Source organism: Lithobates pipiens, unplaced genomic scaffold (assembly GCF_037356315.1).
Source record: "Lithobates pipiens isolate NorthernLeopardFrog02 unplaced genomic scaffold, aLitPip1_a1.2 Scaffold_13, whole genome shotgun sequence".
NCBI classification, from domain to species: Eukaryota; Metazoa; Chordata; class Amphibia; order Anura; family Ranidae; genus Lithobates; species Lithobates pipiens.
In genome coordinates this window covers 163,929,372-163,956,782 of record NW_027507718.1, presented here as the reverse complement: position 1 = coordinate 163,956,782, position 27,411 = coordinate 163,929,372, and the positions used below count along the sequence as shown (strand labels likewise).

The following is a 27,411-nucleotide window of genomic DNA, read 5'->3' as shown; positions in this document are numbered from 1 at the left end:
AAGACTTTTTTACCCCTTGTTGACTCGGGGCGTTCTATCATTGAGGTGAGCAACAAAGAGTGTCTTATGGTGGAGGTCACACTTCTGGCTCTGTTTTTCAGTTTTCATTGATGCACATTGTCACTTTTTGGAATCCTGATTTATATATGAACTTTTTATGAGTTTTCCTTTCCAATAACTATATCTTTCATGTATTGATTTATTGGATGGGGAGATGTATTAATTGTTATATTTAGCGCTGCACTATTCTTTGTACTATTATTGCCTGTGATTTTTTTTGTAATGTTGCCTTGAGTGTTCAGTTTATATGTTAACAATTTTTTTTGCGCTGGTATAATTTTAATCTATTAATTCTATATTATTTTGATGCATTGTTGTTTTATGTGTTCAAGTTTTTGTGATGATATATATATTTATTTATTTTTTATTATACATTTTGTGCATTTGGTCTCCTGATGGTTATATTTCAAATCCAATTTTTTCCAGATTTGCTATGTTATTCATTACAGGATGATTCCCTCAGCTGATTAAGCCTATTGAAATGTATACATTTCACCAGAGATTCTATGATGCAGATTATCACAGCATTAAAAACTGAAAAGATGCTTGGAAATGAAGGGGTATAATACAAGCTAGTACTCGAGTGGTTAAATTTACATTTGGTCAAGAATGTTACCACAAACTGGTAATAATAACATATAGTGACATTATGACACATTAGTGAAATTGATTTATATTGAACATTAGTGACTTTCCAATGGTCACAGTTCCTACTACACAATATTAACAATGACTGTGACATTAATTTAAAAAAATGTATTGCTTAATTTTTGATTTTACATTGCAATGGTTATGTCTTTGGCCCTCAGACCCAGAAGATACAGAAATTGTTTAGAAAACTAGAGCACATGATTGTCACTTCCATAGTTTAAACCTGCTGTTAATTTTCAAGGACAGCTGCTAGAAAAATCACTGTTTTTCTAATTTAATCTGCTGTACTATTCTTTAAATTCAGTTACTATCTGTGATTGATAATTACTGCTTTTTAATTTGGACTGTTCCCCCAGCGCCAGGTCCGTACCAAGGTATCAACCTACTGTTAGGGCTTGCCTACACTTGCTTAAAAAGTGGCCTTTGGCACATTTTTTAAAGCACTCTGAATGCCAATCAAAGCACCTGTTACTAAATAAAATGGTAAGCTTACAGTGCTGTTCACACGTTGTTTTTGCTTTGCTTCAAAAATTATACCCCATGTAGCTTCCTTGGTGCTTCCATAGAAGTCTACTGTATGACAACCTTTGCTAAACAGCACCTTCAGCCTCTGAGTGGCTTTTATTCAGCGTTTATTTACCTTTGTTTTGGAGGTATTGCAGGTATTAACCTCCCTGGCGGTACGATTATTTCGGATTTTAGGTGCTAAAAGCGGTACCATTATTTTGCATGAAAATTTGGCGTTTTATATTGTAGCCCTGCAATTCTTAGGAATAACTCTCTTAAATCTGTCCAAACCAGAGTCTAGCAGACATCCCGGGTATGATAAAGTTTGAAAAATTAAATCATAAATTATAATATAATAAATAATTATAAATAATTGTACCAAATAATAATATAACAATAATAAAAATTATTCAATAATATAATCAAATCAAAAACACTGAAATTTGCTCAGTTGCAGAATTGTCACTGTCATTACTTTTCAATATTTGATGACGGATCTCCCCACAAATCGCTATCGCTCAATTCTGCGAGTGATTCTAATTTATTATCGCTGTTTTCTAGCTGGTCTAAAATCATTTTTGATGTACAGTGACAGTTTTGGTTGCTATGGACAATCTCCAGTTTCCAGGCATAAAGAACAGTTTTTATAATATAAAACTGCATGCAGAGCACTGGGCAGACCACTAGGGACAACGGGGATGTGAAATATTTACATACAGCAATGTAATCTGTAAGATTACATTATACTGTATGTTTACTGTTTGTTTCACTTTTTGAATTTGGCGCCGATCTCCGTGCCCGTGCGTCGCAACGCTCGCAGGGCACGGAGATCGGCGATGTAGTGCATCGAGCGAGACACGGCTCGCTCGTACAGCGGGGAGACAACGCTGGATCCGAGGGAGAAGGTAAGTAATCCTCCTCCTGGATCCAGCGATGCAGTCCCGAGTCTGACTCGGGGATACCGCTTTTGGTATAAAAAATCCACCCCGAGTCAGACTCGGGAATACCGTCAGGGGGGTTAAATAACCCAGGATGCACTGGGAAAACAATAAGCGAACCAGAAAGACATTATCAGCATTCACTTCTGGTTCATATGTAAATGTTCTGGGAATATCTGGTGCAGATGTCACATCAGGTGCAGCTTGGAGCAGCAGAAAGATGAGCAGGGTCTGGACTGGAGCGGAGCAACTAGCAGAAGGCACACGTAGTGTGCAACATGGGAACGCTATAGTGGAAGGTGAACAGGACAGAAGAGTGAGGACTGAGTGGCGGAGGATCAGCAGAGCTGGGGGACCAGAGCAGGACAAACTAGCAGATGTCACATGTGGTGCGCAACATGGGAGAAATATAGCAGGAGGTGAGACAGAACTGGAGATAGAGGAGGATCAGAAAACCAGAGGCTCATCAGAGCTGGAGGTTAGTACTGAGTGGGGGATCAGCAGGGCTGGGGGTTACTACTAAGTGGAGGATCAGTAAAACCACATACGTTTACGACTGAGTGGAGCATTAGCAAACCTGGGGGTATTACTGAGCAGGGGATCTGCTGAATGAGGATACTAATAAGCTGGAGATCTGCCTAACAAGGGTTCTAATTAGTTGGGGATCTGCTGAACGGGGGTACTAATGAACTGGAGTTCTGCTGGGCCCCCTTAAAACAAATAGAAAATCAACACACACAGGGCATTTGTCAAGCTTCACTAAAGCTTCATAAAAGCATCACAGAAGTGTCAAAACACACACAAACAAACATGTTAAAGCAGTAGGCACTCCACTGCGTGTTAAGCAAGTTTAAACAAGCCCTTACAGAGCTGGAGGAAGAAATGAATAAACTATAGGTGTGGTGACACTACAAGTGTGTCTTTTGAAGCTTATTAAGCTGTTTGCTGTGCTAGCAGAGTCCCACTCAGGCAGATGAAATTCAGTGTAAACTGGAAGCCATGAGGAGAACCCAGCGGTTTGTGTAAGAGAAGGGACAATTTGAGGGTGGGAGGCTAAGCATGTGACTATGTTTCATATTACACACTAAATATGTGTGTAATAGGAAACAGTGTATCAAAGGGGGAATATGCCTTTATATTGACATGTCTGGGTTTATGCCTTGGTACTGCTTTTTGTTCCATCCAGTTGTGAGATGGTCTGAGCACAGCTTCACTGGCAAACAGCAAATCAATAATCAGAACTCACACTGACAGCAAAGGAGCTGCTACCAAAAGTGTGTTACACTGCAGCATGCCTGCTATTTAAAAACATTCCAAAAAGCATACAACCAGGATCTAAGCTTCTTGTGCAAATTTTGCAGAGCCTACTTTCTGATCTTGCAGTGTGCAGAATGACTTTAACCTTCTTCTGTATCTCTCTCCTCCTCCAGTGGCATCGATTTCCAGCACATTGTGTAGAGGCTGGGTCCTGGGGGTAGCATGAAAACTGTTTGCACGACAGAACCTATGCTGTAGAAATACTTTTTTGTATTTTATGTATTTAGTTAGTAAGAACTCTGCAGAACAAAAATGCACAGTAGGAATGTGTTTTACAAACTGTTTATTGTTTAAAGCAACCCTGTTAGTGACTTTATAAAAATTACAAATATAGGTTCTCTTGCCACAGAAGAATTATTATATTCACCTCTCCAATGCCCGGTGTCTCATACCTTCATACCATTCCACCCTGAAACCTCTGCTCCCCCTCTGTGGTTCCATCTTTTACCATCATGTCACTGTCATGCCCATAAGGGTTAGAAGATGTAACCACAGCAGACAGCGGGGGATTGCAGGCTTCCAACACTCCTGGAAATGTTGAGTGCTAAAGAGACTGACGGAGGCTGCAGCACTAAACAGGGTGATAAAAGGAGACACAGGCTCCTTGTCATGAGTTAAATATCTCTCTTGTAATGGACCTCTATTTGGATTTTTTAAAATCAACCTACAGGCAACTTTGGTACCCATACATTGAGTTACTAACTAATTGCATTATGATAGCAAATGATTATTCTCTTTCCCAGTGGACCTTCTTTTGGCAAACTTCATTATCCGGACCGCAAAAAATCAGAACAGTTCTAAATGCTAGGAGCTTTATTAAATGTATATTCTTTTTAAGGTGATTATAGTCATTGTGTCAACAATACAGTTGAGTATTGTTATTTGCGCAAATTTTTTAATTTTTTGGGAAATGGCCTTTTGTTCCTTGGGTAAAGCAATAGTCAACTCTATGCTGGCATTTTTGTTATTAACTCAGACTCAAATTCTGATGAAATAAACTAATTTTTAACACATCAACTGCATTAAAAGTAGGATCCACATGTAGCTTGCTTTCCGACCAGTAACTGGAAAAACATATAACAAGATGCAATTGTACATATTAAATCCTATGAACAGTATTGCAAAAAAGAAACATCTTAATTGTCTTGATTTGTATATTTATGTTATTCAAATGTCTTCGTGAATTTAATTATATTTTTATTTATTTATTTTTACATTTTTCTAGCAATATGATGTTGTCCATGACCTCCTGTTGGATGTGATTACCTGGGTTGGAATTCTACTTTCCCTTGTTTGCTTATTGATATGTATTTTTACATTTTGCTTTTTTCGGGGCCTGCAAAGTGACCGTAACACGATTCATAAAAACCTATGCATAAGTTTATTTGTGGCTGAGTTACTTTTTCTAATTGGGATCAACAGAACTGACCAACCGGTAAGTTTTCAAATGTATACTGTAGCATACTGTATTCTTCCATTGTATTTTTTCAACAGAAAGTCCGCCCCTGTTTATACCAGTGCAGCTTGTCATTCGATTAGGCAAGTCCAAATCGAGTGACAAGTCGTACTCTATTGTCAGCAATGGAACTGTTCCAGGACTACTTCTGGTGATTTCAGGTGGGACTTGCATAAACATATGTGCATGAAATCCCACAAATGTAAGCCAAGTCACACCTGAAGTCGCATCAACATGTAGATTTAAAATTGTGCAATTTTAAGTGAAGTCGCACAATTTCAAAGTCAGATTCGGTGTAAACCAGGGCTAAATGTTGTGGAGATTCAAAATGATCACCTTGATTAGGCTGTACACAGCACATTAACCCATTTTTATTTTTCAGGCAACTTCTAAAAATTGTTTAAAGTTTGGGTGGACACATCCTCACAATATTCCCCAACTCTATTACAGTATGGTCTCATTTTAGTGGTATTCTGTTTGTATAGCCTTTTAGAAATGCTAGTTGTGGCATATAGAGATCACTTAAAAGCTTTATTAAATACAAAATAAAAAAACTGTTATCAAATAGATTTGCGTGAGACAAAAATAATAGCCTCTGTCTATCAGTGCAATTACTTTGTCTGTGTGTCTTTCTCTGGTTAAGATAAACAAAGTGGGTGCATTTTTGGCAGGTCCATAGACTTGCATTGTTAAAAGTAGCAGTGAATCACAAAAACTGTACAGCGTTGAAATTAATAAAGTAAGGTCTGTATACGTAACAAGCACATATGGTTATCCTATATACATTTCTAATTAAAAATAAACATGAGAACAAGGATTTTAAAGCATCTAACACACATTGACAAGATTGTTAAACTTTGAATAAACTATTTGCTCCCTTTATGTACTCAGATTTATTATAGTAACCAATGCATTATCTTAGATGAGAATGAGAATTGGGTCAAACCACCATGTTGGATGCAAAAATCCCTGGCTGTTAAAATGTAAACAAACAGCTGTGGAACCTGTGTGACATTTACTATATTTGGTTAGTGATGTCACCCATGTTTTCTTGTGCTATGTTTACTGCAGCCTGGAATTTTGCCATTCATGTCAGAAGTCGGCAGGTCATTGTGAGGGTGAGCAACAAGGGCTTCAGACTTATCTGAAAGCCTCCTTTATAATAATGGGGAATGAGTACAGTGGTACATTAGTACTCCTTGTTACATATTTCCACAAAAAGTAAACATATGTAGCACTAACCCCCAAAGAAGCTGCTGGTTAGATTGGGCTTACTGTTACCTTCTTTCTCCTCACTTCACATCTAGGGATGTCCTATGGTAGATGGCCCAGTAACTTGAGAGACCGACGACAGATCCACTTAAATGGATTTTATTTGAAAAAAACGTAGACAATGAACAGTCGCAAATTACATTTGCGAATAATCGCACCAACTGTTTCACCCTCTCACCAAGCGGCTTGACGATGGTCTTGTAGCCCATTCTAGCCTTGTGTAGGTCTACAATCTTGTCCCTGACATCTTTGGACATCTCTGTGGTTTTGACCATGGCAGAGAGATTGGAATCTGATTCCTTCTGTGGACAGGTGTCTTTTATACAGGTAACAAGCTGAGATTAGGAGCACTCCCTTTAACAGAGTGCTCCTAATCTCAGCTTGTTACCTGTTAGAAACACCTGGGAGCCAGAAATCTTTCTGATTGATAGGGGATCAAATACTTATTTCATTAAAAGAAATTAAAATGCAGACCAATTTATAACTTTTTTGAAATGCTATTTTCTGGATTTTTTTGTTGTTATTCTGTCTCTCACTGTTAAAATAAACCTACCATTAAAATTATAGACTGAACATTTTTTTGTCAGTGGGCAAAGGTACAAAATCAGCAGGGATCAAAAAATGTTTTCACTCACTGTGTGTGTGTGTGTGTGTGTGTGTGTGTGTGTGTGTGTGTGTGTGTGTGTGTGTGTGTGTGTGTGTGTGTGTGTGTGTGTGTATATATATATATATATATATATATATATATATATATATATATATATATATATATATATATATATATATTTATGGTGTGGAGCCCTCTGACCGATACGGTTAAGGATGACAAACAAGGTTAACATAAACTCGCTTACTTGAAATGGACCTGAAAGTGTGCCCTGGTCTGACGTACGGTATACCAAAATAAGGGGGCATACCTTAGATAGAAAGTGGGTGATAAATGAAATAAATATGAATGGAGTGAAATGAGTACTCTCGAGGAGTATGATGCTTGAGAAATGCCCTGAAAAAGGGGATGGGTGGGTGGGTATCGCGCACCGGAACCGACGAGGAAGACAGGCGAACGGGCTGGTTATATACTCCACCGGGCTCCTCCCATAATTTCAGGCCACCATACTGGCCTTTCTATTTATGGTGTGGAGCCCTCTGACCGATACGGTTAAGGATGACAAACAAGGTTAACATAAACTCGCTTACTTGAAATGGACCTGAAAGTGTGCCCTGGTCTGACGTACGGTATACCAAAATAAGGGGGCAAAAACATTCAGGTAGGGGTTGCATTTTATTGATCCAAGTTTGTTACTGGGTGAGCTCGACAAAGGCCTGGGTCATCTCCGCTTGCGGATTGGGTATGTAGCGGGCGAAACAGGTGGACCTCCATCTGCCCAACTTCCTGATAATGTGAGTAGGACAGAGGTGAAGGATACCCGGGAGTATCCTGACACGTTCCACCGGGCAGCGTTCAGAGGTTTAGTGAGAAATGGCAGAAGAGGACTAACTCCTGGTTGATCAGCCAAAAAGGGCCGACAGGCGCGTGAGAATGGCGACCGGGTACCAGCGGTTGTTGGACTTATAGAGGTGTATGTCCGAACCCGAGCCAAGCTGCTGCGTCTTGGAGACTGCTAAGTGTAAGACGAAATGGTCTTCGTATCGGACCAGGTGGTGCTCGCACAGCATGCGTGCTGTGAGGCTACAACAAATAAAACTCGCTTGGCCGTAAGAAGCCGTAGAAGGCCAGGTGTATGGCTGCTTGTAAATGACACTAATGTGGAGACCGAAAAGGTGAAGTGGCCAGGAAATCTGACACATTTCTAAACGTCTCCTGTGACAGGCAGTCGTTTTGGTGCCGGCCATCGGCTGGCGCTTTCTGGATACCGCGCATAACAGCCCGAACGGCGTGGTAAAATAGGAAGGGTACGGTAGGGTCCTGGAGGGACGTGAAATGTTGTACACCGGTCAGGTATAGCCGGATCGTATTAAAGGATAACGCCAACTGCGAGTGGCAGTAGGCAATGAAGGCTATGACTTGCTTGACACGGGACGTCTCTGTACTGTGATACGTGATGAAGTTGGTTAAAGGCCCTCCAGGCTGATTGATAGGCTTTGAGGGTATTGCGGGAAAGGGAGTGATCAAATGAGTTGGGTAGCCGCTAGGAGGTGAGGGGCTAATCCAGGGTCAGTTGAGACCAGTCCGGGATAGCTGCTGATGTTAGTCCGGCTCCGGGTACCTGAACGAAAACGAGACAAGGTTAAAAGCGGGAGAGGGCGTCCGCTGCCTGATTGACTTTACCGGGGATAAAGGAAGAATGGATGTTGAACTGAAACAACAACAAGAGCTGGACCAGTCGACGTAGGAAGGACATAACCAACAGAGAGGGCGCCTTGGCGCAGCCAGGAATTGCCAGTAACTGGGGAGGCCAGGGAGCTGCGAACCAGAGGTGGCCAAAAAACAGCCGCAAGCCCGTGGAGGCCGCTGCGTCGGTCATCACCTGGGGAGAAAGGGAAGACACGGAGGGAATGAACAGGGAGACGTCATTCCCAGACGATAGGAATTCCTCCCGCATAGCAAGGACTGCTATCGCCGCGGGAACCCGGCTGAGGACTTGCTCTGGATCCTGTGAGAGGGACAGTAAGACCAATAGGCTTGACACAAAGGCGCGACCCCTGAGGGATGATGTGCATAGCGACGCTCGACATGCCGTGAAGGGACTGTAGGTGTCTTTTGGATGACTAAACTGGGGAATATGCGAGGATATTATATGTCCGTAAAGATGGCAGTTGTAATGGGCGAGCATTGGCCGATGGCTATGGGCTGATGCCTCTGGACGCCTCGTAGTGGGGATCTTGCTGTATGGGCCGTAACAACAGATGGCTCTCCGAGCATTGTAAGGATAAGAAATGTTGAACGCTGGCTAGAAATAGCCTGGGCGTGCTACAGGAAGAAGCCAGTCGCGTGTGTCAACATGATCCTGGTGCGGACGGAAGTTGAACTCAACTGTCCCAAGGAAGAGACGGACAGACAGGCAACAGTGAGTGGCTTGTAAGAAAAGCCACAGGAGACGAGTGGCCAATTAAGAGCTGCTGAAAATGACGTGTAGCCAGTTAGCGTGTCACTGAGAACGTGCTTGCAACAAATGATTGCAAGAAGTTATGCTAAGTCGCGAGCCTTGGCATGACTAAAGGTTGTGTTTGAACGTGTGCTTGCGACAATTGCCCGGGAGTTTGTCACAGGAGACGTGTACGTGGTGACTGTGAGCAATTCGTGTTACTGCATGTGCACTGCGAAGACTGCGGGAGTTGTGCTTGCATGTATGTTTGGATGCGTGCTTGCGATGGTTGCAAGAAGTTACCCAGGATGCGTGCTTGCCATGATTACAAGATGTTATGCTAGGACGCGTGCCTGCAACGATTGCAAGGATTTACAGTAGGTTTCATGGGTAGCCAGGCCGGAAAAGACAGAAGTCCATCCCGGTCCAACCACAAATCAAAATAATAAGGTATCACACCACCCGACACCCCAATTCTACGCCCGCAGCTGATCCAGAGGAAGGCAAAAAACCCCAACAGAGCATAGCCCAATTTGCTACAGTAGGGGAAAAAATTCCTTCCTGACCCCTCGAGAGGCAATCGGATTTTCCCTGGATCAACTATGCGTATAAGTATAAGTACCCTGTAATACAACAAACATTTAGGAAGGTATCCAGGCTTTCCCCAAAGCAACCTATTGAGCAGCCAGAAGTGCCTGCCAGCAATGATTGCCATAAGTTGTGCCTGGACATCAGCTTGCAATGATTGCAAGAGGCCTATGCTTGAATGCGTGCTTGCCATGATTGCAAGAGGTCTACGCTCGAATGCGTGCTTGCAATGATCGCTAGAGGTCTAGGCTCGAATGCGTGCTTGCAACGATTGAAAGAGGTCTATGCTCGAATGCGTGCTTGCAATGATTGCAAGAGGTTTATGCTCGAATGCGTGCTTGCAACGACTGCAAGAGGTCTATGCTCGAACGCGTGCTTGTAATGAGTGCAAGAGGTCTATGCTCGAATGCGTGCTTGTAACGAGTGCAAGAGGTCTAGGCTCGAATGCGTGCTTGCAACGACTGCAAGAGGACTACGCTCGAATGCGTGCTTGCAATGAGTGCGAGAGGTCTACAATGATTGCGATTAGTCTATCTCTGGATGCGTGCTTGCAACGATTGCAAGAAGTCTACGCTTGGATGTGTATTTACGATGATTGCACGAAGTCTACGCTTGTATGTGGAGAAACACAACGAAACACGCCTAAACGAAGCTGTGTTCTTCCCTTTTGAGGCAACTTTAAAATGAAATGAGGCCGAGGAGCAAGGCCCCCCTGGTAGGCATCCAAACCTTGAAAAATCAACTGGACCCAAACCGGGGAGCGGCATGTGACAGTGAGATGAGAGAACCTGCCATGACAGAGATCCGGATCGCCATGCCACAACTTGCGACTGAGCACGAAACGGATTCTGGAGCATGTACTGAAATGAGGCCATTCCTGGGGCACGCCGAGACGAATTTGGTACACCGATGTGACTATTCGTACCGGAACGTGATAGGTGAAATGAAATGAAAACCCATGACAAAGACAAGAATCAGAGGACGAGCCCTTGAACCAAACAGATGAATCCTGTCCTTGGAGCATGTACTGAAATGAGGCGTAACAGCTGGGCGCACCGTAACGAATCGGTGCATAAATAAATGCAACAGGATTCGAATCGGAGCGTAATAAGTGACCGAAATGATATGCCATGACAGAGATAAGATTCAACGACTGGACTGATGGTTACAACAAAGAATCCGACTCTGGAGCATGTACTGAAATGAGGCGTAGCAGCTGGGCACAACAGAACAAATCGGTGCATAAAAGAATGCGACAGGATTCGAATTGGAGCATAATAAGTGACAGAAATGATATCCCATGACAGAGACAAGATTCAACGACTGGACTGATGGTAACAATAAAGAATCCGTCTCTGGAGCATGTACTGAAATGAGGCGTAGCAGCTGGGCACACCAGAACGAATCGGTGCATACAAGAATGCGACAGGATTCGAATTGGAGTGTAATAAGTGACAGAAATGATATCCCATGACAGAGACAGGATTCAACGACTGGACTGTAGGTTACAAAGAATCCGTCTCTGGAGCATGTACCGAAATGAGGCGTAGCAGCTGGGCACACCAAGACGAATCGGTGCATAGAAGAATGCGACAGGATTCGAATTGGAGCGTAATAAGTGACAGAAATGATATGCCATGACAAAGACAAGAATCAGGGAACGTGCGTGAACCTGCGAGTGATTCAGTCTCTGGAGCATGTACAGAAATGAGGCCAAACCCTGGGGCACTTCAAAGCGAATCGGTGCACCAGAGGTGCGACAGGATTCGCGCCGGAGCGCGACTAGTGACAGAAATGATTCGAAACGGAAGAAATGACTGGGACTGAAATGACTTGGAATGAGATGAAATAAAATACATAACATAACTGCATGAATGAAGAGATATATTCGAATTGAAGCAGACCAAGCGAAACGTGCGGACTGCTTGCCTTGTCGTAACAAGCAGACGGCTGTGAGTCGAACGATTCGACCGATACTAATAGAAATGCTCGGGCAGTCGAACGGTTTCGAATGCCGTACCTGCGAATGAATCGCCTGACGTGGCGTAATCGAACGTGTCGAAAGGTGATAACGACTACATCGAAAGTAGAAAACAGTGACATGCGTACGAGGGCCACAGAAAACATTCGATTTGAAAGCAGCGAGCGGCTTGTGAGCACAGGAAATGTTGACGGTACATCGAAATACATGAATTGAAAAGGGGGTGCCGAAGCCCTACCTGCGACAGCCAGCCCGACGTGTGACGATAAATTCGATGGGTACGACGACACTCCGACGGCGAAACCGACGGACGCTGATGAACGAGAAGACGAGTTGTCAAGACGGGGACGAAAAATGCGGGAACTGACGAACAGGCTCACTGCGTCTGGTCTGGATAGTCGGCCCTTGATACCTGACGTATCAGGTATCGCGCACCGGAACCGACGAGGAAGACAGGCGAACGGGCTGGTTATATACTCCACCGGGCTCCTCCCATAATTTCAGGCCACCATACTGGCCTTTCTATATATATATACACACACACACAAACTAGAGCTGCACGATTCTGGCAAGAATGAGAATCACAATTTTTTTGCTTAGAAGATAGATCACAATTCTCTCACGATTCTCACGGCGTATCATCTTTCTATTTTTCCCCAAAAAATTGCATTTGAAAGACTGCTGGGCAAATACAGTGTGACATAAAATATTGCAATTGCCATTTTATTCCCTAGGGTCTCTGTTATATATATATATATATATATATATATATATATATATATATATATATATATATATATATATATATATATATATATATAATATTTGGGGGTTCCAAGTATATTTTCTAGCAAAAAATATTGATTTTAACTTAAGAAAGAAGTGTCAGAAAAAGATTTCGACTTTAAGTGGTTAAACTTCCTGCATTTACACGTGTTTGAAAGACAGATTATTTGTTTACACAAGAAGTTCTTTCCCTTTGATCTAAGAAGTAAGCGTTAGTTACAGTGTTTCAAGTTCTACACTTAGCAGATTGCCCGGGATGCTTTCTTTTGACAGCTGAGTGAGCAGATAATCTCTCGGCGGAAGAGATCGTAAGGGGGGGGGTGAATCGAGTTTAACAATTAATCATGCAGTTTTAACACACACACACACATACTCTTAAATAAAATTAAACAAACATTTTGAAATGTTTAGGACATTTTTTAATGTATTAATACATTTTACATCTCATGGCAATGCAGGTCAGAAAAAGAGTGGGGAGTGGGAGAGAGAGCGGTGGGGGGGGGGGGGGGGGTTGAGAGAGTGAAAGGGGAGAGAGACAGGGAGTGGGAAAGGGGGGTGAGAGAGGGAGGAGTGAAAGAGAGAGAAGGGAGAAAGGAGGTGGGAGAGATATGGAGGGTGTGAGAAAGAGGGGAGAGAGGGGATGGGAGAGAGAGTGAGGGGGAGAGAGATGGGTGGGTGAGAGTGAGGGGGAGAGAGATGGGGTGAGAGAAAGAGGGGTTGGGAGAGAGAGGGGTGAGAGAGAGAGGGGGGAGGGGTGAGAGAGAGGAGGAGAGAGAGGAGGGTATGACACAGGGAAAGGGGGTGTAAGCGAGGTGGGTAAAACAGAGAGAAGAGGGTGGGAGAGGGGTGAGGGAAATAGAGGGAGGGAAAATGAGAGAGAGGGGGTGGGAGAGAGTGAGGGGGGAGAGAGACAGGGGTGAGAGAGGGTGGGTGGGAGAGTGAGAGGGGTGAGAGAGAGAAAGGGGGCGAGAGAGAAGGGAAGAAGGGGGTGGGAGAGATAAGGGGTGAGAGAGGGAGAGTGGGCTGGAGAGAGAGAGAAGGGAGAGAAGGGTGTGGGAGAAAGGGGAGTGAGAGAGAGAGGGGGGTGAGAGAGAGAATGGGATGAGACGGGGGCAAGGGAGAAAGGGGGATAGAGATGGGGGTGAGAGAGAAAGGGGTGAGAGAGAGAGGGAGCTGAGAGAGGTATAGAGAGGTAGGGGGTGAGAGAGAGAGAAGGGAGCTGTTCAATATGCCTGCTACATACAATCATGGCCCCAGGCTGATCTCTCCTAGGCTCAGGCAGCCAGGATCTACAGCTGTTGTGTCCTCTACATTTAAATCTGCCACCTTTATTACAAGCCCCCTTTACATAAGCGTGTGCAAATTAGGGGGTGGAGTGTGGATTGGGGCAGACTCAGCAGGGATAGAATAGGAGGCGGAGCAGATTGAGTCAACTCCATCCTGTCTGTACCCCCTGTATTTGGCATAGTGCACTTACCCCCAGCTCACAGGCACCCGGCCAGCAAGGGAGATGATGCAGCAGATCCAGTGCAGCAGATAAAATACAGTGGATTACTCTAGGTGTTTAGTGCATGACAGGGCACAGTGGGTCCTCCTTTCCTCAGGGCCCGTGTGTCCCATACACTTCTCTACACTGGATGGCACTGGCGCAGGGGGTGATGTTACACACCGACTACTGATTCTTTAGGTTAATGGTTTATTATGTTTAGGATAGCCCCCATTTAAAGTGGTTCTAAAGACTAAAGGTTTTTTTTTTTACCTTAATGTATTCTCTACTACTGGCTCCTGGAGCTGTCAATCATCTCCAGTGAGGAGGGAGCGAGGCTAATCTCTTATGGACACACAGAGCGGGGCTCTGGAGTAAGCACGCACAAGTGCAACCATAGGAAGTGATTTGCTTTGGAGGCACTCAGCGGGGAGGATGAGTCCAGACCGGTGGCAGGGCACTTGAGAAGATGAGGGTCGGTGCTGCTCTGTGCAAAATTATTGCACAAAACAGGAAACTTTGACATGTTTGTTATTTAAAAAAAAAAAAAACAAACAAACAAACAAACAAACCTTAAGGCCCCTTTCACACATGCGGACGATATGTCCGTATTTCATCCATCCGTTTGCGGATGAAATATGGACATACATTCATCCCTATGGGATAGCGGGTGTCTGCGGATGAGCATCCGCAGACACCCGATTTCGTCCGCCTCCGCAACTGTCCGGTTCTGCAGACGGAGGAAAATCCTATTTTTCTATCCGTCTGTAGAGCGGATCGGACGAACACGGACAGACGGTCCGTGCTCGTCCGATCTCCATAGAGGAGAGCGGAGATCTGACAGGGCGGTCCCTGCACAGTGTACGGAGACCGCCCTGTCCACAGCCGGCTTAGCGGGGACAACGGAGCGATCCCCGCTGAGCGAGCGGATCTTCACGGGGCGGATCATTACTGATCCGTCCCGTGTGAAAGAGGCCTTAGAATCGCTTTAATTTGTTTAGCAGTCCTACAATTGAAAGATACAATGTTTATACTCAGTGGCTTTGATTTACTGAAGGAGTAGAGGCTGTTCACATAGCAAAGTGAATGATGGTTAAAAAGTTTTGTTCTTTTTTAATTCCCAGTCATGTGTGTGTATGTGTGTCTATGTCACTACCACTTTCCATACCTTTGTATATCCCTGTATATTGCATTTGCAAGAAACACATCTATACGTTTTTTTTTTATTAATCTACACCCCCTTCTGACATCACCAACTATAGCTCCACTATATTCTACATCTTTACTGCGCTAAGTCCTTGTACACACGGTCGGACATTCTGCCAACCAAATCCATTGGATTTTGTCCGACGGATTATGCCCGACGGATTGTGTCCGAAACTGTTGCATACAAACGGTCGGACCAAGTTGTCGGGAAATCCAATCGTTCAGAACGTGATGACGTTATTTCGTTACGATGGGACTACGTTCAGGCTAGTAGCCAATATCTTTGGTGTAGGAATTTGATCTGAGCATGCGTGGCACTTTGTCCGATCGGAATTCTCTACACATGATCGGAGTATGTCCGATCGGACCAGTTTGTCCGAAAATATTTCCAACAAGTTGGAAAATTGGGTCCGATGGATATTCCGACGGAATCAGTCCAATGCATACCACACACAGTCGGATTATCCGACAACACGGTCCGATAGGACACATTCCGACGGATTCTCAGACCGTGTGTACAAGGGCTAACAGTAAAGAAACTATTGTTCAGTTTTCTCCCAATGCTAGAGTCATCATTAAAATATTTTTATATTGTAATAATTTCCCCTCTCATGGGCCATACACACGATTTTCCAACAACAAATGTTGGATGTGTGTGGTTGTTGTCGGAAAGTCTGACTGTGTGTATGCTCCATAGAATATTTGTTGTCGTGTGTACACAATTCCGTGTGTACACAATTCCGATGCAAAAAGTGCATGCATGCTCAGAATCAAGCAGAAGAGCCGCACTGGCTATTGAACTTCATTTTTCTCGGCTCGTCGTACGTGTTGTACGTCACCGCATTCTTGACATTCGGAAATTCCGACAACATTTGTGTGACCGTGTGTATGCAAGACAAGTTTGAGCCAACATCCGTCAGAAAAAAAATTCCACGGTGTTGTTGTCGGAATGATCGAACGTGTGTACATGGCTTCATGTACACTGCTGCTGGTAAACAGATGTTTAGTAACAGTTGGGCGTGTTTTTTTCAGCTGACCCTGAACTCTCCTCTATGTTATCTTATCAGTACATGTACACAGGGTTTACAATTTATAATTGTCTCTAGGCAGTTGAGATTAGAAGCATTTTTTGGAAATCAAAAAATGCATTCAGGAGTCAGGATGGCTGATCAGAGGCATTTGAAACTCCAAATGCCTGTAACAGCTTGTAAACTTGGTAACTCGTTTAGCTGCATTTTGTTTACAAGCGTTTTTAATGGAGATATAATTTTGACTATTTGCAAAGAAAAAAAACGCTAAACGCTTCTAAACGCAAACACGGTTACTATCTGTCAAGTTAAATCGTTCAGAAGAGATTTTAAAACGTCCCGTGTACATTAAGCCTAAAAGTGTTACTAAACCCACAACAGTAAAATCAGTCTGTAAATGCAGTAAAGCATGCTTGGTATACTCACTGTGGAACCTAAGGGGTTAATCCTGTGCATTGTGTAAAAAGGCTGTTTGATCCTGTCTTCTCTGATCCTCCCCTTCTTCCACTTTCTTCAATCCATCTCCTGATAAGGGAGAGCCTTGGGGGAACTGCTAAAGAGTTTTTTTTGGGGAAGGGTGCATGTGATCAGCACAGGGCCAATCAGCACTGTCCAGACAGAGGGTCAAGAACATGCAGCCTCATAGGACAGTCAGAGAAAAAAGGAAAACTCCCTCTTCAAGATTTAGCTAGTGTTCAGCCGGACACATGATTGCTCAATACTGCTGATGAAAAAAGGTATTTAGCAGTTTATATTTACGAAAATAATTGCATTTCCATGTTCTGTGCACTGTGGGAGACTAGACATAGTGAATCCAGGGTCTTGGGTTTAGTAACACGTTAAATGTCTCTTCTCTGGGGAGAATAAGTCCAATGTTTGTAGTTCAACTTAACTGAGGCCCTTCAACTCCCTTATTAGCTAGCTTTGTTGCCCTTTTCTGGACTCTCACCAGCTCAAGCACATCTTTCCTAGTGACAAGAACTAGACAGCATACTCAAGATCTGGCTGAAATAGAGTTAGTGGTAGAATTATAGCTTTATCTCTTGATAAAATGCCCTTTTTAATGCATGATAATAGTCTGCTATCCTTGTTTGCTGTATCTTACAATTGCATGCTGTTGCTGAGTCTTTGATCTACTAGGACCCCAGATCCTCTTCCATCTTCCATTCCCCTAGAGATTCTACCCCTAGCGAGTAACTTGTTGTCCTGCTTAACTTTGTATCATCAGGAAACACATTGAACCATTTACTCCAGCCTCTATATCATATATGAACAAATTAAACAGAATTAGTCCCAGGATGGATTCCTGGGGCACCCCACTTAAAACTCTAGACCATTCAAAAAATATGCCATTAATTACTATTCTCTAGAAACACCCTGAAGCCATTTTTTTCTCCAGGTACATACAATCGTATTCATGCCAAAAAGACCCTAATTAGGAATTTACAGGGTACAGTATCAAATGCATTAGCAAAATTTAGATACGGTACATCCACTTCCGAACTACTACTCACCTCCTCATATCTGTCAAGAACTGTCCTTCATAAATCCATTTTGGTTACTGCTGTTGATACTATTTTCATCAGCAAATTCTTGGATTTGGTCTCAGCATTCATTCGAATAGTTTGCATACTATTGATGTTAGAAAAACTGGTCTGTATTTCCCAGGTATAAATCTTGGTCCTGACAATTGGTACCACATTTGCTTTTTGCCAATCAGCCATGTTATAGCCAGACCATTGTTCCTAATTTTTAAGAACAGCTCGCTGACCGGAGTTATACCAGCTAAGTTAATTTTTATTACCCTACTTTTGATTTGTGTAAACTGAGGATAAGAATATATTCAACCCTTGTCACTTGTGACCAACTTCCCTTATATCTTATTATATTAATATGTTCTTACCTAGTCATCTACCTATTAATATAATATTGCTATTAATATATTTGAATTTTTTTTTGATTTTTGCGCTGATCGCACTCTTGCATTTCTTATTTCACTTTTTGTAGTTTTGGAATGCTAATGTTGGCCCTTTGACCTTATATTTTTTTAAAGGAAAGTTTTTTTTCCCATTAAATTGCCTTTTTACATTAGTATTTAGCCACTCGGGTTTAACTTTTTTTCTTTTATATTTGTTGCCCTTTGGCATGCACTGGTGAATGCTCAGTTTAAAAATGAAATATGGCTATATGGACAACGTAAACTCCTTTAGTAAATCAATCCTTTTGATTCCATTTTAGGGAAGGTAAATTAAATGACCAGCAATTTTTTTTCTTTCCTTAAACAATTTCACACTTATTTGTTAAAACATGATTGCTCCTCTGTAAAGAGGTAAATGAACACTTGTTTCTTGACATAAGAAATTCCATTGGCTATGGCTACTTGCCAAATTAACCGCTTAACCTTAGGTGGACGTCATATGACATCCTTAGGTTGAAGTGGAGTTTCCTGAATGATGCCTGCAGCTACAGGCATCATTCAGATATTTTGTTTTTCAGGTGGCAATTCCATGCAATGTAAAAGCAATCATAGCAGCTTGATTGCTTTTACAGGCGGCTAGAGAGGACTTCCCCTCCCTCTCCCGCCACTCTCCGGTGCTTCTCCCGGCTCGCCCATGGGATCAGGGAGCAAGAGAATAATTCTAAGGCAGTGGTGTACCATAGACTGCGAACTATCGGAGGCCAGAAGCGGCATCATTAAGTCACTTCCGGTTGCGGCAGATGTAAACATGTTTTTTTTTGTTGGGAAGCCTGAGATAATTTTTTTTTGGTTGATCTCAGGCTTTCCAGCATAGGGGAGAGATCTGGGGACTTATAAACCGTAAAGAGGACCTATCATGCCCTATTCCTATTTTAAGGCATGTTTTCATTTCTTGTACTAGGAATAAAAGTGACTTAAAAATGAAACCTAAAATTTAAAGGGAAAGTGTAAAAAAATAGACAATAAAAAAAAACTAAAAAATACACAAATTTTAAAGCGCCCCCATTCCCTTGTGCTCACACGCAGAAGCAAACTCATGCATAGGTCATGCCCACATATGTAGATGGCGGTCAAATCACACATCTGAGGTATAGCCATGAACGTTCGTCTGGTAGCAATAATTCTAGAACCAGACCTCCTCTGTAACTGTAAACTGGTAACCTGTAAAAATGATGCCCATGTAGCCCATGGTAGTTTTTAAGTACCAAAGTTTGGTGCCATTCCACGAATGTGCGCAGTATCTATTTACTTGGCGAAAGATCATATTTCACATTATCAAAAAAAATGGGCTAACTTTAGTGTATTTTAGATTTATGAAAGTGATTTTTTTTGCAAAAAAATCACATTTGAAAAAATTGATGCACAAATACCGTGTGACATAAAAAATTGCAACGGCTGCCATTTTAATCGCTAGTTTCTCTGCTAAAAATATATATATATAACCTTTGAGGGTTCTGAGTTATTTACTAGCAATAAAAGGTGATTTTTACATGTAGGAGAGGAGTGCTAGAATAGACCTGGGCTGGAAATGGTTAATGGCCAATGTAGTCTAATAGGCAACTCTTTCTTTCAATCTGATTTTGTTGAAAAAACATGTAAAGGTTTACATGCAAAAAGTACATGTGGAAAGTAGTCATGGGAATTAGGGGTAGGTACAAACAAGGAATATGAATTCCAGTGTATAGACACATTCACACAAGATAAACATTAGTATAATATTAAGTATAAAATTAAGGAAAAATAAAGAAACAAAGGGCGCAAAGCACCAACATTGACATCATATGTAAAAACATAAAATAATTAAAGCGTTGTAAAATACACTAGTACACAAGTACTCTTGGGCAGGAGTATGCATTTCTCAACGTTTGGGTATAAAGCACTTAAAAAGAGGTGTATATGGAGAAGGAAGAATAAAGCAAGGGGAAAAGGGGTAGTGAGATAAGCATATATGGTTTACACTCCACCATGGCTCACCAGAAAAGGTGGTGGGATCACCCTTGTAACAAACTCAGATGAGTAGCGAAACATGGAGCATGAAGACACGGTGAGAGAAAACTGGTCTTCCCTTACAGCTTCCTGAGCCAACAAACATTTAAGGTCTCTTATAGAGTCCACTGTATTTGCCCACTCTCCCAGGGAAGGTATGGTTGGCAATCTCCAGTAGCATGAAATACTTCCCTGGCTGCGGCTAGGAAGTGTCACAAGACATCTTTTTTGACAGATTTGAAGGGTCCCGGGAGCATGGACAAAAGGCAACTTGAGAGGAGGGTTGAATAGAGGTCGTCATAAGCTTAAAATATAGCTTGAAGATTTGTTTCCAAAATCTCTTTACAGGGGGGCAGTCCCATCAACATGAAGCCTTTAGAAGCATGGCACTGCCAGCAAGAATCTGGTATTGATGTATTAGAGTGGTGGATAGTGGACGGGCATCTATACTATTTGGTCACCAATTTAAATCCTTTTTCTTGATTCTTAGTAACTTTGGAGCATTTTTGGGTTAGAGTGAAGCATTTTTGTCATTCCGAGAGAGATAGTATGACGAAGCTCTGAATCCCAGACCTGCGTGTGCAGTGGAAGATTGGGAGAAGATGCACAGTAAAGAATAAAGTTGAGAAACCACATGGGTTGAGGATCATCCTGTAGAAACATATCCTCAAATCCCAACAGTTCAGTGAGAATGTCCGGTATGAAAAGGATAGCACGAATATATGACATCACTTTTGTCTTTGCAGCCATTGAGTTCTGTTATGTGAGAGTGATGCAAAAGGGATATCTGTTGTTAGTGATGGTTCAGCTCAAATAATTTGGGCGAGTCTCTTATGTTCTCTTCTTCGCCAAAGCTCGAACCCAGATGTACTCAAAGCCAGCAGAAAGGCTGGAGTCCCAAAGAATGGGGTCATAGGCCCTCTAGGTTTAGAAAGGCTGAGAGTGGATGTCAGATGGTCCCATATTTGGATTGTCTGTCGAGTAAGGTCACTAGTGGGCCCTTACCTTAGGCAGGTGGGGTACAAGGAAGGGTGCATAGGTCAATAGAGTTGATATTACTTTACAATTAAACCCAAAGCTTAGATGAGGAATAATGGAACCAGTCTAATATACAGGTAAGTACTTCTGCCTTGTGATATATTGGGGCACCGGGGGCTCCTGTCCCTTCTCTGTTTCTGGAGGGAGAGTGTTTCATTACGTATTCTACCAAGTGTCGCATTTCAAATAAATTTGGAGAAGAGCTGTTGGAGTTTCCGAAAATTATGAATGAAGTGGAAGGAAACAAGGAAGAACATCCATTTTCAAAACATTCACCCATCCTTTCCATGAGAGCCTCTTGGTATCATAGGATGATAAGAATAAAGCTGAGATGTTTCTGTTGTTATGTGGATCCCAAGATAACGAATGGAAGTAGAACCAGTCTTGAAAGAAAAAGTGGATGAAAGTTGCCATAGAACCACCATTGGTAGGGAGATGTTGATAAGTTCTGACTTGCTATAGCTCACTTTAAAATTGCTTACGACCCCACATTTTTCAATTACTTCATTGTTGGGGGCAGAGATGTAAGCGGTTGCATCACAAATAGGAGCAGATCATCTGCAAATAATGCAAGTTTATTATGCATTGGACCCACCGTAACACCCTTAACAGTCTGATTATTTTGCAAAACTATAGCCAGATGTTCGATAGTGAGAACATATAGAAGGGGAGATAAGGGGCAGCCCTGTCGCATTCCATTATCGCTATAAAACTATAGGGTACAAAGAGCCATTTATTCTAATCCTGGTGGATGGAGAGGAGTACAAGGACATTATACTTGATAACATGTGAGCGCCCAGCCCTATTTGCTGTCAGGACAGGAAGAGGAATTGCCAGTCAACATGATCAAATGCCTTCTCAGCATTGACCGTTAGAAGGCATAGAGGGATATTGTGGGTGCGAGTGTATTCAGTCAGAAGGAGAGCCTTCAAAGTGTTATCCCTAGCTTGACATCCGCTTACAAATCCAACCTGATCCAGAGGGATTAAATGGGGAAACAAAGGCTGTAACCTATTGGCTAATATCTTAGTGAAGATCTTTAAATCGCCCCCTAGCAAAGAAATAGGCCTATAATTTGTGCAGAGGGTTGGGCCTTCTCAGGCTTTGGGATGAGGGAGATGTGTGCTTCAAATGTTTGTGGAGGGGACACGAACCCTTTGTTAAAGAGTTGAAAACTTTAGTTAGAAAAAGAAATGGAAGAAGGGCAAATAACTTATAGAATTTGGGGGTAAAGCCATCAGGGCTTGGCCTCTTACCAGCTGGAGTAGTAGCAATGGTCTTTGCAACTTCATTCTCAGACAGAGGCGTTTCAAGGTCATTTATTGTGTCATAATCTAAGGTTGGGAGAGCCGTTTCCTCAATATAAGATATCTTTTCATTATCCAAGGTAGTAACTTGGCAAGAAGGCTGAGGTGTAGGTTTATGATAAACGGACTGGTAGAAATCCCTGAAAGTTTTAGCAAGAGTGGAGGATGAGAAGATCATTGCTCCAGGCAAACCCTGGAGGTGTGTGACAAATGTGTCGGATGAAGGGAATGAGCTAGTTGTCTGCCACACTTGTCCTTAACCATTTAAGGACCGGAAGGATTTACCCACTTCCTGACCAGGCCATTTTTTAAAATACGGCACTGCGTCGCTTTAACTGACTATTGTGCAGTCGCGCTTTACCCAAATAAAATTGACATCCTTTTTTTCCCAACATAGAGCTTTATTTTGGTGATATTTGATCACCTCTGCTGCTTTTATTTTTTGCGCTATAAACAAAATAGAACGTAATTTTGGAAAAAAAAATATATTTTTTATTTTTGCTATAATAAATATCCCCAAAAAGTTTTTAAAAACCGAATTTCTTGATCATACATCACGGGACACAGGAGCTCATTACATAGTGGGTTATATAGGCACCTCTGGTGATTGGACACTGGTTAACCCCAATTAAGGAGAATTCCTCCCCTATATAACCCCTCCCATATGGGAGGCACCTCAGTTTTTTCGCCAGTGTCTATGGTGGTTGGTCACGTAAAACGTGTGCTATGAAGAAAGCTCTGTGCAGGTCCCTGCGGGGCTACAACAAACCGGATCCATATCTCGGGCCGATATTTGACTCCCAAGATAGTATGGTACCCGGGCCTCGTCATCCGAAGAAAGGAGCTTTGGCCTGTAAGTCCTCTCCTATTGGAAGACTGGGCTCTGGGAAAACCAGACTTGGTGTACTGTTTACACATGTGGCACGAAAGTTTCTGGCAGAGACTTTTATAAGGTCTAGGTAGGAGGTTCTTCTGAGAAAGAACCCCAGAGAAACCTGAAGGTTGGCAAACACTGCCCGCCGTGATGGGTGAAGGCTGGAATCTGTCTGTTTTCAGCAATTCCTGCGGCGAGGACAGGTAAGGGAAGTTAATCCTATATATAATTATATGATGGATTTCTTCATTTGAGTAGTTGTATGTCTTACCTGGTTTCCACCACTAGAGGGAGTAAGAGCAGCCTGATGCATGCTTACATGCCTTTCAGTACACACGCTCAGTGAAGCCTGGTTCTCCAGAGGTCTCACGTCTCCACTGCAGTCCCTGCCACAATAAGGTAATACAGGGGCCCCATGTAGTCTGGGGGTCCCATGCAGCTCTGATGAGATTCCTTCCCCCCCTGGATTCCGGCGGCACGTTGGTGTGCACGGCGCTGTACTGTGCAGGCGCCAGGCGGCAGTTTTTTTAAATCCCAGAGCATCAGGGGGCTGTAAGTGTGAGACACAGGAGCTGTGGGCAGTAAGCATCCCAGGGGATTGGATCCAGGCAAACCTTAGACACCTACTCAGCATCAGGTTGTGCAATATTAAGCATATATATATTTATTGTGAGACTTTAAGCACAACAGTGATTGCACTTTATACTAGTACCTCTGCTTGTAGCTTAGGACTATGTCTCCTCGTAAGAGGGTCTCAGGGGGAGTAATAAGGGCACTGCTAAATCACCGCCTAGGTCCAGGGGTGCTAAAAATGCCTGTAAGTTACCATCCCCCCCTGCAAGACTGGAGCCAGCCTCACAGGACGAGTCAGTGCCCCTATCAGGTTTTGCAGCCTCTCCTAATGTCCCAGCCCCGGTATATGTCACTGAGGACTCCCTTAGGCCTACAATTTAGGGTTTTGAAGGGAGAATCATGAATTTTATTTCTGCTTCCCTGAAAGATAGCAGGAAAAGGGGTAGATCCCTGCCCTCTGCTGAGATTCCTCTTTCAGATGATTCTTCTGACAATGAGGAGAGACCCCTGTCTTGGGACAGGGATCTTGAGCAGTCGGAGGAATCAGAGGAAGAGGAGAGAGTCCCCTCCTCCCAGGCGCTCAGAAAACAGGTGCAGTATTATACGGAATTGGTGCGTACCACATTCAGAATGCCTGCTGCTGAAGTCGCTACGTCCTCTGTTTCTTCCCTAGGAGTTAGGAAAGTCCCACAGACTGCTTTTTCCTTCCCAATTCACCCCTTAATGGATAAATTGATGTATGAGGATTGGGGACATCCCGATAAACTGTTTACTCCTCCTAAAAGGTTTTCTATGCATTATTCTCTGGAGGAAAGTTTCACTAAGAAATGGGGGGTCCCATCTGTCGATGCGGCTGTTTCTTGTGTGAACAAAAACCTGACCTGTCCGTTGGATAATGCTCAGGTATTTAAAGATCCAACTGATAAGAGTTTGGAAACATTATTAAAAGCCTCCTTTTCCATGACTGGCACTGTAGTGTAACCTACAGTCGCAGCCGTGGGGTTGTGTCAGTTCCTCAAGGAACAGGTTAAGCGGATGCTTGGCCTCCTTCCCAGTGAGGAAGTGGAGAATTAGGCAGAAATACCTCAAATTCTGTGTTTCATGATTGATGCGATTTTGGATTCTGTCCAACAAGCATCTCGTTTGTCTCTCCTGTTGGTACACATGCGAAGGGCCCTATGGCTAAAGAATTGGGCAGCTGAGCTATCATGCAAGAAGCATTTGATTGGGTTCCCGTTTAAAGGGGAACGTCTGTTTGGAGAATTAGACAAATTCATCCAAAAAATTTCAAGGGGTAAATCTACTCTCCTTCCAGTCAAAAAGAGCAAACGTCTGTCATTTAGGCATTCTCTCTCTCTCCCAGAGCATCAAGCTCTAAGCAGTGGCGATGGCCTTCTCAACCCTCCTCTACAGGAAAGGCTCAGGGCTGGGCCCAGTGGCAGAAAAAGACTTGGAGGTGGAAGCCTGCCAAGCAGAGCCCAAAAGCTTCCTTGTGAAGAGGCGCCCCCGCTCCGCCGAGTGGGGGGGAAGGCTTCGGCAGTTTGCGGAAGCCTGGCGGGAAGAAATCCGGGATAAGTGGGTGATCTCTTCGGTATCTCTGGGCTACAAGCTAGAGTTTCAGAAGATTCCACCTTCTCGCTTTCTAAGGTCAAGGATCCCCAGGGATCCAGTAAAGCAAAAACCGCTATTTCTTACCTTAGATCACTTACTATCCCAAGGGGTGATAGTAGAAGTGGACACAAAAGAACAGGGTTCAGGGTTTTACTCGAATCTCTTCACCGTTCCGAAGCCAAATGGAAGTGTCAGACCTATCCTGGATCTGAAGGATCTGAACCGGTTTTTACGCATCCGGTCCTTCCGAATGCAGTCAATTCGCACTGTGGTCTCCTCCCTGCAAGGGGGAGAGTTTATGGCATTAATAGGCATCAAGGATGCATATCTCCATGTGACAATTTTTCCCACACACCAAAGGTATCTAAGGTTCGCGGTAGAGCTGCGCCATTTTCAATTTGTGGCCTTGCCGTTCGGGCTCGCTACGGCCCCTCGAGTCTTCACAAAGATTCTGGACCCTCTCCTGGCAAATCTAAGAGCTCAGGGTATAGCCGTCATGGCTTACATAGACGACTTGCTTCTTATGGAGAAAACAGTAGCGTTCCTGAACCACAGTGTTTCCAGAACACTAGAACACCTGGAACGCCTAGGTTGTATTATAAACCTAGAAAAGTCGTCCCTACAGCCTGCTACCAGGTTGGAATACCTGGGTATGTTTATCGACACCGCTCAGGGCAAGGTGTTTCTTCCACGGCCAAAAGCCTTGGCCATCGGGGATCTGGTGCTCCTAATTCTGGGCAGGAGATCTTCCCCCATTCGGTTGTGCATGAGACTGTTAGGGAAAATGGTCACCTCCTTCGAGGCCGTTCCATTTGCCCAGTTCCACTCAAGGCCTCTGCAAAGATGCATCCTTGCGGCTTGGAACAGGAAGCCCCAATCCTTGGATCTTCCTATGCGTCTATCCCCAGTGACACACACAAGAGTCTCGTCTGGTGGTTACAAACTGAGAATTTGCTGAAAGGCAAAACCTTTCTTCCTCTTCCATGGAAGGTTATTACAACAGATGCCAGCCTGACAGGCTGGGGAGCAGTGTTAGAGGAGACGTGCTCGCAGGGAAAATGGTCTGCGATCGAGAAGCTATTGCCCATAAATGTCTTGGAGATCCGGGCAGTTTATATGGCTCTCATAAAGTGGTCTTCCAGACTACGGGGTCTCCTTGTTCGGGTTCAGTCCAACAATGCCACAGCAGTGGCCTATATCAATCACCAGGGCGGTACCAGGAGTCTGGTTGCGCAAAAAGAGGTTAATCGCATACTTGTCTGGGCAGAAAAGCATGTTCCATGCCTTTCTGCAGTCTTCATTCCAGGAATGGAAAATTGGCAGGCGGATTTTCTGAGCCGCTAGCAGTTGTGCCCAGGAGAATGGGCTCTGCACCCCGACGTATTTTTGGACATATGTCGCAGGTGGGGTACTCCAGACGTAGATCTGTTTGCGTCCAGGTTCAACAGAAAACTGGACAAATTCGTGTTAAGAACAAGAGATACACTTGCTCAGGGGTCAGATGCTCTGACAGTTCCCTGGGATCAGTACAATCTGATTTATGCCTTCCCCCCGTGCCCGCTTCTGTCGCGGTTCCTGGGAAGAGTCAAGAGGGAAACAAAGTCGGTCCTTTTGGTAGCCCCGGCTTGGCCCAGGCGACCGTGGTACGCAGAGATCATGAAGTTGTCAGTAGGCAGGCCATGGATCCTCCCTCTCCGGCCAGATCTGCTCTCGGAGGGTCC

The 27,411-nt window shown here is 43.6% G+C and overlaps 1 protein-coding gene across 18 annotated transcripts in view; it reads left to right on the top strand.

The window, feature by feature from the left end:
- Positions 1–27,411, top strand: part of ADGRL3 (adhesion G protein-coupled receptor L3) — a 1,264,347-nt gene that overhangs the window by 825,150 nt on the left and 411,786 nt on the right. For all 18 annotated transcript variants that reach the window (XM_077475785.1, XM_077475784.1, XM_077475783.1 and 15 more), the window contains exon 15: positions 4,699–4,908. In XM_077475785.1, the coding sequence (XP_077331911.1) occupies positions 4,699–4,908 (210 nt within the window). The remainder of the gene's footprint in view (positions 1–4,698; positions 4,909–27,411) is intronic.